The sequence below is a fragment of the Morone saxatilis genome, unplaced genomic scaffold (assembly GCF_004916995.1).
Source record: "Morone saxatilis isolate NCDOM2014 unplaced genomic scaffold, NCSU_SB_2.0 Contig8, whole genome shotgun sequence".
In the NCBI taxonomy this organism is placed as follows: Eukaryota; Metazoa; Chordata; class Actinopteri; family Moronidae; genus Morone; species Morone saxatilis.
The window spans coordinates 27,595,226-27,605,046 of record NW_023340257.1 but is presented as its reverse complement, the minus strand read 5'-3'; the positions used below and the strand labels follow the sequence as shown (position 1 = coordinate 27,605,046).

Genomic DNA, 9,821 nt, shown 5'->3' with positions numbered 1-9,821 from the left:
CTTGAATTTGTTGGGGGGATTGGAGGTACTGGGTTCTTGTGGTTGAGGAAAAGGTTTGGAGGTACTTGGGTGCTGTGGTTGTGGAGGTTGGGAAAAGTACTGGGTTGCCGCTGTTTTGGTTGTGGAGGTTTTGGAGGTAACTGGGTGCTTGTGGTTTTGAAGGTTTTGGGAAGGTACTGGGTTGCTTGTGGTTTGTGGGGAGTTTTGGGAGGTAACTGGGTGCTGTGGTTTTTTGGGGTTGGAGGTTACTGGGGTTTGCTTTGTGGTTTGTGGGGGTTTGGAGGTTACTGGGGTTTGCTGTTGGTTTTGGAGGTTTTGGAGGTACTTGGTGCTGTGTTTGGGTACTGGGTTGCTGGTGGTTTTGTTGAAAAGAATTGGAATAATGGGTTGGCTGTTGTTGAGAGTTTGGAGGTACTGGGTTTTGCTGTTGGTTAAAATGTGGCTTCAAACTGGATAACAGCTGACAGACTGAGGCTAAAACTAACTTGTTGGAAACATTTGGGATAATGTAAGAACACAACTCAACTACAAATAGAACATAGCTCTAGAGTTTATACACTGTTTAATGAGGAAACACTGAGGACCAACTTGTCATGAGGACATAGGACGGTGTGTATTTATGTGGAAATGGCTCCACCTTGTGTCAGTGGACTGACAGTGTGCAGTCAGTGAATCAGTGGGGAGGCTGCTGTATCCTTAATAAACCGCTCAGCACACTGAGGTACAGCCTGTGTGTTCTCCTGAGTCACTATAACCGGCTCCACTTTATTGATGTTTCCATTCGAAATGCAGAAATACAATAAAGGTAATGAACACCAGGATTCCCCTCAGCCCACCAACCCCGAGCTGCTTCTTCGACCTCTGGTTCCTAACAAACAAACAAGTTAACAGAAAAAAATCATTTGGAGGGAAAAACAGTAAAAAATAAATACACAACATATGAATAAGGAAAAAGAGCAACCCACAGAGTTCAGTTTAAATATCAGGGAAAGGGAGGTGCAAAAGCCATTATATTTACAATAAGCAGTGAATACAATTAAAATAAATTCCACCAACAGGACGCCAAAATAAATTATATTTAAAAAGTACAGCTAAAGACAGACCAAGAAAAAAACAGCATAGGGTTATCTCAAGGTTGACAACATGTATTTTATAATGAAGTATAATATGACAATGTTTATGTTTTATAATTAGTCACATCACTAACTAGTGGGGTCTCGACCCCTAGGTTGGGAAACGCTGCTCTGTATGACCGACATAAACAAACAAGACTTGGATATTTTCTATATAGTTTTATTTATGCCGCCAGAATCAACACAGAATGTTTTAAAGAAAAGGATCTCAGTTCCTCCACCACTGCATACGTTAATTATTTAATTATCTCTTATGTACAAAATGCACAAAGAAAATTAGCCAATTATTACTTTTAGAGAGATTATTTGCAGATCATGTTGTTTCCCTCTTATGTTGGATCAATGCGATTTATATAAAATAAAAATCTAATAAAAATCCGGAATCATTAAGTCCCCACATATAATATCACAGACTGGCGCACAGTGTCTGACAGGTCAAGGAAGCTCATTGGTTGGTGCGAGCCTGTGAGCTGAGTAGTGATTGGCTGAGCAACCCTGTCAGTGGAGATACTGAGCAGGCTGCAGACGGACAGATACAGTCGGACAGCTCAATCACACACTGCAGACGACAAACTGCAGCCTGGAGCAGATTAAAACCAGCAGGATGGGCTCCAGCAGCTCCAGCGTGAACAACATCCCCCACGCCCAGGAGCTCATGCAGGAAACTGGCTGTGAGTTCAGTTTGTTTTTGAGAAATCTTAGACAAGGAACAGCTACTGAAAGAACAGACTTCAGGAATCATTTTCAAAATATTAAAACCCCTTTTAACTCAAAACGCTCTTTTTGAGTTATTTGCTAAAGATACTGATTCCATTTATATTTGACCTTAATCTTAAAGTTTGAGGGGTTTTAATTAATGAAACAAACTCTGATGAGCCAGCAGTGAAGCTGTGAAGCATGAAGCCACCGCTGACAGAAAGAAGGTTTCCTGCTGTAATTAATCTCCTTTAATTACAATACACTTTTACACAGTTACACATTTGTTTAACGACATATGATTATTCACAAATACATTATACAGTTTGTTGTGAAGCGTTTAATTGCTGTTTATTCACATGTAGAAATCATTCACAGACTGGTTTATGAACTGAGAGTCTATCTGCAGTCTGACATTGAGTGAAACATCACTTACAGTTTGAACATCTATTAGCAAACTTCATCTGCTGAAGAAGAGTGTGTTAACTGTGTGAGTAAGTGGACCTTGAGTGGAGACTGTTATTGCAGCTGTTGCCAAGGTCAAAAAAGAACAGTCAAGCTCACTTTTGATAAGATTTTAGAGACACAAAGTGTGCATCTGTGCGCACACTGTACTTGTGAGGACCAACAGTTTTACAGGGACCCCACAAATTATTAACAAATATATTACTGCGGTAGTCTGAGCGCTCTGATAGCAGCACAGTCAGTGTTGTTAAACTCATCTGTGTTATTTCATCTGCTGTTTATCTCAGTTTGTGTGTGAACACCCTGAACTGTCCTCACTGATACAGACACTGGAGATTCTTCACTGTTTAACCAGTTCACTGCAGCTGCAAGTGTTCGTCTTCAGTGGTGCAAAAATTCAAATCAAAGTCAAATTGAAGTTAATATTCTTCACTATACTGTACTTGGCCATAAATGTCGAAAAAAAAACAACTTATTTTCGTTGTGTACAGACCACCAATAAAGATTTTTAAAATGGTCCCTGCTCATAACAAAGGCACTCAATGACTTTACTAAAAACTTGAGGTAGAATTTTAAAAGCAGTTGGAAACAAAGACCACAATAGTAGTGACTATGTATGTACACACTATGTGTTTGACAAGGTATATACTTTGAAATGTCAAATAGCTCAAATTAAATCGGTTAAACTGACTAAAAACCTCCTGTGGTTTTAAAGTTTTAAGTAGAATAAATGAGAAGGAAGAATTAATGTCCTCTGCTGTGTTTGCTGAATGTAAACAAGAGAAAGTCAGTGAAGTTGAGATTAGACTTGTGAAGTCTCGAGTCACGATTTGTCGTTTGTAGACTCCTTTTATAGACTAACGTTAGCTATTGTTGCACACTGCATTCGGGAACAAGCATAAATGTCACATCCTTTGGATTTTTGTGAACAATCTAACCCACATCGCTACATCAGAATCAGATTTATTGCCAAGTAAGTTTTCACATAAAAGTAATTTGTCTTGGTAAATTAGTGCATATATATATATATATTATACATAGACATATATTTATATGTATATATTTATAGATGTATAGATAGCTATATAAATCAGTCCAATTTATTATATTACAACAAAATAAAAGGAATTGTGAATAATGCGGAAAATGCATATATCTTGCATATTGAACCTTTAAGCTTTTGATGGTGAAACATGTTCCGACTAATCTGACTAATCTACTGACATGATGGATCATTGATTAGTCTGTAATCAATCAAACGTTCTCTGTGTTTCAGTCTCTGCTGCCCACATCCTCCGTCTGTACGAGAGGTTTAAGCTTCTGGACAAAGACAAGAGTGGACAGCTCAGGTTGGTGGATCTACCAACCAATCAGTAAACAGGAAAATAGTTCATGTTCAAGTTTGTGTGTTAAACTGTATTATTATTATTATTCCCATTCGATTGTGGGAAGGATGTCTGCTCTGATGAGGAGGTTTATAGTCTGAACAGATGTTGTCTGATGGAGAGAGTCGGAGCTGCCAGACGTTATGTAATAAGGTGTTTCTCAGATTTCTATGGTTTCTAACCAGAAAATGAAAGTTTCTTTCAGGATGTTTAAATTCTCACTGATTTGATGGTGAAAACACTTGTGCATCAAGGCTAAAACCATGTGTCTGATATAAACTGTTTTCTTTCCTGTGTTTATGATTCAAGAAAAGGTGAAAAAAACATACATATTTCTACATTTTGTCAGGATCATCATTCAAGCAGGGAATGAAAATAAACATTTTCTATGTTAATTGTGCAACCAGTGATATGACTCTACAAAGGTACTCAGAAGGCTGCTTTACAAAACAAATATGTTTAATGTATATAATAATATAATGTAACATATAGGGTGCCCAGTTAGCTCAGTTGGTAGAGCTGGTGACCCATGTATGGAGTTACTGCAGCGGCCCAGGGTTCAAATCCAACCTGCAGCCCTTTGCTGTGTGTCATCCTCTTTCTCTGCCCCACACTTCCTGTCTGTCTTCAGCTTTCACTATCCATTAAAGGCAACAAAAGGCCAAAAATGTATATTTAATAATAATTTAACATATACATTGTAAACCAATTCTATTCCTATTGGTGCATATTGGATAACATATATACCAATGCCGATATGTCTGCAATAAGCCAGTATCATCTGAGCGGTATAAATACATAAATGTTTAACTTAATAAAGCTTTTAATGTTCAGTTTTAAAGAGGTGATGGTTCAGCTCAGCAATAATTTGAGATGATGTTGAATTGTATTGTGTCATTTTATTTTCAGTGGTATATTAACGTACTAAAAGCTTTTCTCTGTGTGTCTCAGGCCTCAGGATTTCGTAGCCGTTCGGGAGTTGGCCCTGAATCCGATCGGTGACAGAATCATCAGCGCCTTTTTCTCTCCGCGGTACAGCAACCTGCAAATGTTTCTCTTTCTAGACTATCGGGAATCGGGAACTATTAAACTACAATATTTACATGTGATTGCTGCATCTGCTACTGCCACCACTACCGCTGCTCGTAGGCAGTTTATGGAAGAATCCAATGTCTGAAGATACCTCCCAAAATCAGAAATGAATACTGTGTTCAAGAAATACGGCAAGGTTTTATTAGTAAAACTTAAATAAAGTTAATATGAATATCACTATTGTTACTATTATATGAATCAAATAGACAATACAGACCTCAGTACTGTACTGATATATGCCCTGTATCTAAAAAGTACAGTATGATGTTGAAATGTTTTAATTACTTTTGTAAATACAGAGAAACATTAAATCATTCATTTGACAAACTGTAACAGAACTGGAGTAATGAGGGTTTGGCAGCAGCTATATTTTATAGCAGTTTAATGTTCATCCTGTGTTTGTTAGTAACTAACTATGAACAGGAAACAGGAAACATTTCCCTTTCCTCTCACTCTCTCCAGGCAGGAAACTGTGGACTTTGCCTCCTTCGTTCGGATTCTGGCTCATTTCCGTCCCACAGACAGAAACCGATCCAGAGACGGAGCCCAGCAGGAACCGGCCAACAGCAGCATCAGGAAGCTCAAATGTTAGTCCAGTTTGGTTTGTTCTGCTTCAGCTTTTCACCAATAGACGTGACTTCTGATCCACTAATGACACATTGTGTCTTTCTGTGTGTTAAGTTGCTTTTCAGATGTATGATCAGGACAGAGATGGAAAGATTTCCAGAGCGGAGCTTCTTCAGGTCTGTAACTCATTATTGTGTCTCTGAGCAACACTGTAAAAACTTCAATCAAACACAAACAAACTTCATATGGTATGGTTCCCATTCTGAAGTCAGTTTAAGACTGACTGGTTTCCATTTATTTAATAGAACTGATAATTATAACATTCCCAGAGTCTTGGCGATGCAACAAAGGTACGACATCAACAAAACATTTGTATCTTGCCACGTCACTCACATGGGCAGTTTAAATTCAAAACAAGTTACAATGGATTACATTTAAGACCCAGAGTTATGGCTTCCCCTACAGGAAAAGTGATATTTGGAGTTTAATGGCAGATTTAGAAATATGGACTTTTGACCAAATGCCTCAATCTTATCTAGGTTTCAATGATTTAGGAATGTCTCAACCTTCATAGTTGAATTTAAAATTGTTTGTAATATATTATAAATATTATAATTTACCAGTTTGGATAAATCATGTCCACATATTGGCCACCAGATGGAGCCAAATGAATGACCTATGCTATTCTCATTCATATATCAGTCAGACTTTATTAGTACAGCACTTTTCATACAAGCAAAATGTGACACAAATAGTAAAACACTAAATAAAAACACAAACTGAGGAAACAGTTTACAGTGAGGAAACACTGGAGGCAGGAATAAATAAACACCAAGAGTAAGAAAAGGAAATACCAAGTAATAAAACAAATTCAAGTGTATTGACATTTCCCTTCTATCCAAATGATACTGTGCTGACAATAAGTAGATAACCTTTGTAAACTCCACCACACCTGTATAACCCTAAACTTGTCCCAGGCAGGCAGGTGAGTTTTTCAACAAATCACAATCACATTGTTTCCATAAGAACAGAAAATGACTAAATCAAACTGTCCAACATTTCTGTCAATAATACAAAATAATGACTGAAAATGTTTTTTAATCATTTTGTAGTCGAACCATTTCACCAATCGATTCATTCTATGACAGATTGTACCATTGTTGTACCATTGTTGTACCAGGGTAGTGAGAGGGTGTGAGTAGAGAACATTTTTCTTATCAGGCAGATATAATTGTGTATCATTTGCATAAGAATTAAACACCACATTGTCTTTACTAATTATGTGACCAACAGGGAGCCAGTAAATAGAAAAAGGGTTCAGAATTTACCCTTACCCTAAATGCGAGTCTGAGAGATCTGCTGACATGCTGATGTGATTACTGATCAGTTGGTGACTGTGACTGTGAAGGTGTTGCGGGCGATGCTGGGGATGCAGGTGACGGAGGAGCAGCTCCAGAGCATTGCTGAGCGAGCCATCCAGGAGGCCGACCTGGACAGAGACGACACCATCTCCTTCGATGAGTTCAGAAAGGTGAGAGGGTCGACTAAACGAGGGTTATAATAATCAGATTTTGACTGTTTCAGTTTAGAATCTTTTCCTGACAACACACTTTTCTTTCCTTCATCATTTATTTTAGTAAAAGTGTTACTGTGAGGATGAAATCATTAAACATCTTTAAAGAATGAAAATAGAAAATAATAGAAAGAGATAGTGAAGTTATAAAGCAAGAATTCATAAAGTACATTAATTCAGAGAAATTACTTAATTCAGGTAATATGAGTATGTATAAAATAAAAATAAGCATTTTTAGGACAAGCATTTCGTTTGGGGAACGTGGACAATGCTGACATTGACAGAAACAAACCACTACCAATTTCTAAATACTTAAGTACTAAAATATTACCAAATATATTTTCTATTGTAAATGTCAACAGATATTGAATATACATTATACTGAATTAAAAGAGACACTCCAAGTCTCCATGTACAGTAGGAAAAGTATGTAAGATAACTTATATAATTATAACTTTTACTTATTAAAAATATTTTTTTTCTTTTGTTTTTAGTCACTGGAGAAAGTGGACATCGATCACAAGATGAGTATCCGCTTCCTGAGATAAAGACAGAACCTGCTGAGACTTTGGGTTTTTTTTCCCGTTGAAAAGACAATGATCAGATGCTTAAATATGGAGACACAACGAAGTGTGAAATGTTTACAACTAGGACAAAAGAGATCAGTGGCAGCAAGTCTTCTAGTCTGCTGTTAATCCCATAGGAAGAAGAAGAATGGCAAACAACTTGTGAGTCGTGTTCTCATGTGTTGGAAATACTCCTTCTGGTTTAAATTATAAGATAAAAGTCAAAATTAGGAGATAAAACGTTGAAATTATGAGACTGAGAAGTTATGAGAAGTTTTGAAATATCACTATTGTTTTATTTATCTATTATCTTCTATTTTTTATCATATTTGTTTTATTTTACTTGTAGAAATGGACTTGTAATATCCTGCTCCGTACAAGCAGGTTTGTTTGGTGCTGAGAAATTAAAACCGACTGCCTGATGAAAATTCATTGTGGCAGCATTTAAAGATAAGAAAATGTCTGTCTGCAGCCTCTAGGACAACCTGAATATTTACACAGACTACAGTGGAGATAGAAGTCAACTGTTATAATGGGAGAATTTCTTAAGAAATCTTAAAATCAGTATAAGTGTTGGAACAAGTATGTCTGTGAGAAATGTATTCTATTTAACTATCCTTAAATAAATAACTTTAACCCTTCCACCTCGAGTTCTGCGTCTACTGTTTCATGATCTGTGATGAATGTTTGTATATAATTCCCTTTGGTTTTCTTTTGTCTCCTGCCAATGCAAATTTTGCCTCCACATGGTGATGTACAAGTTTTGATACGAAACAAATCTGCAGGTTAAAACAGGGTTCACAGACTTCTTAAGAAATCCTTTTCCAGGACAATACAGGACTGCACTCGCTCACCAACAGTTATATGTGTGTGTCGTAACCGTGGACTTTATCAACAGCATCAAACTCAATACGCACCCAGGTTCATGCAATAGTACTTAACAAGGGGCTCAAATACAATTAACATTTTCCAGGACAACATTATTTTGAGGATATTTGGTTTAATTTAATACATTTTCAGGTGTTTCCATGGCTGGAAAACTAGCCTCTACATTTCTAGGTTCTGATCAGATATGTATGGTGTTGCCTGTTCAGTTTGTACCAATGATTATGTCTATATGCACACTAATTGTGATATTTGCTTGTATCCAAAAACCTCTCTTTTATAATGTTTACCAGTTGGTGTGTTGGCTTGTTTACGACGCACAGAGCTGACCGTAAAAGGCAAAACCGAGTGAAAACCCCAAATGAGACGTATATTCTGAATGCACTCCAAAGAACGCTCCGTAAAACCTGAACAATAACGACATTTACCATATGTGTTCATCAGAAAATGCTCCATTAGGAATATCCAAACAGAATATTCTTTTCACACAACCCTTATCAAATTCAGGATTCGGAATAAAGGTGGAAGATGTGTAAATGTGTGAAAGATTTTCCTTCATTAGAACTAAAAAAATATACTTTACATAAAAAGTGTGTGGCTGACATGTATCAAATTTGTTTCCAGTAAAGTTGAATGTGTTTTATCAGTGTAATTTGTATTGCTGTAGAGACCACTGGATGGAGCCATTACTAATTATCTCTCTGACAGCCAGTGGTGTGTTACAGCTGGAGCGGATCATTAACATTCCCAGATGCTAATCACACTTTTATTACTTTTGTTAAACACTTCTAAAATGAAATACAAATCTAATTTCTCTTGGGGCCACATCTATCAATCTGTCACTGTAGGACAACAAGATGTTGTGAAGATCTTGTTGTGTGGATCCCCGAGGACTGAAGGCATCCTCCTCTCTGGCTCAAGATCAGTGATCTGAATGAAAAACTGCAGACTTTTGGGCCTTGAAGACACATGTAGAACATACAGCTTTTGAATTATTGCCTGCCATTTTATTTGTTTTTTATTTTTTATTTTTTATTTTTTCGTTTCGTTTTTCGGGTGAATTCCCGTAAGTCTACACTGAGGACAGAGGTTTTATATTTATATCAGTTGCACACACAGGCTTCAGATGTGAGTTGCTGTGGTTTGGATGCCGACATGTTTGAAACCAATTCAGCAGAAGTGTCCTCTGTGGTGTCCTGTCAGTGGAGAGAATGTGATGTTTTATATGCTGGGAAAGTGTTTTTTCATCATGTGTGTTGGGATTGTTGGAGCCTAAAATACCTGATTATATGGCACTTTTTCAAAAAAAAATTGCATGTTATGACCTTTTTAGGCATTTAAAAAAAAGAAAATCGCAAAAATATTTGTCATTTATTTGTATAGTTCATCAAAAATTGAAGGCAACTTTATCCAGTGAGAATAAAATCTCTAGTGGTTGTGTCATATTTGCTGAAACTTT

At 36.9% G+C, this 9,821-nt stretch overlaps 1 protein-coding gene across 2 annotated transcripts; it reads left to right on the top strand.

Moving 5' to 3' along the window:
- The first annotated feature begins 1,649 nt into the window (after positions 1 to 1,649).
- chp2 (calcineurin-like EF-hand protein 2) lies at positions 1,650 to 8,121 on the top strand. 2 transcript variants are annotated; one of them, XM_035680277.1, is made up of 7 exons: positions 1,650 to 1,804; positions 3,571 to 3,643; positions 4,631 to 4,711; positions 5,234 to 5,358; positions 5,453 to 5,514; positions 6,747 to 6,869; positions 7,406 to 8,121. In XM_035680277.1, exons 1-7 carry the CDS (start codon positions 1,738 to 1,740, stop codon positions 7,457 to 7,459), a joined length of 585 nt encoding a protein of 194 aa, XP_035536170.1. In that variant the 5' UTR covers positions 1,650 to 1,737; the 3' UTR covers positions 7,460 to 8,121. The 2 variants fall into 2 exon arrangements, with proteins under 2 accessions (XP_035536170.1, XP_035536169.1); XM_035680276.1 differs by having other exon boundaries at positions 6,726 to 6,869.
- The last annotated feature ends 1,700 nt before the right edge of the window (positions 8,122 to 9,821 follow it).

Bases quoted from the DNA above. Each gene is read 5' to 3' on its own strand.
- chp2 (XM_035680276.1), top strand. From the start codon at position 1,738: ATGGGCTCCAGCAGCTCCAGCGTGAACAACATCCCCCACGCCCAGGAG. The intron at 3,644-4,630 runs GTTGGTGGATCT...TGTGTGTCTCAG, and splicing joins GACAAGAGTGGACAGCTCAG to GCCTCAGGATTTCGTAGCCG. The intron at 4,712-5,233 runs GTACAGCAACCT...CACTCTCTCCAG, and splicing joins AGCGCCTTTTTCTCTCCGCG to GCAGGAAACTGTGGACTTTG.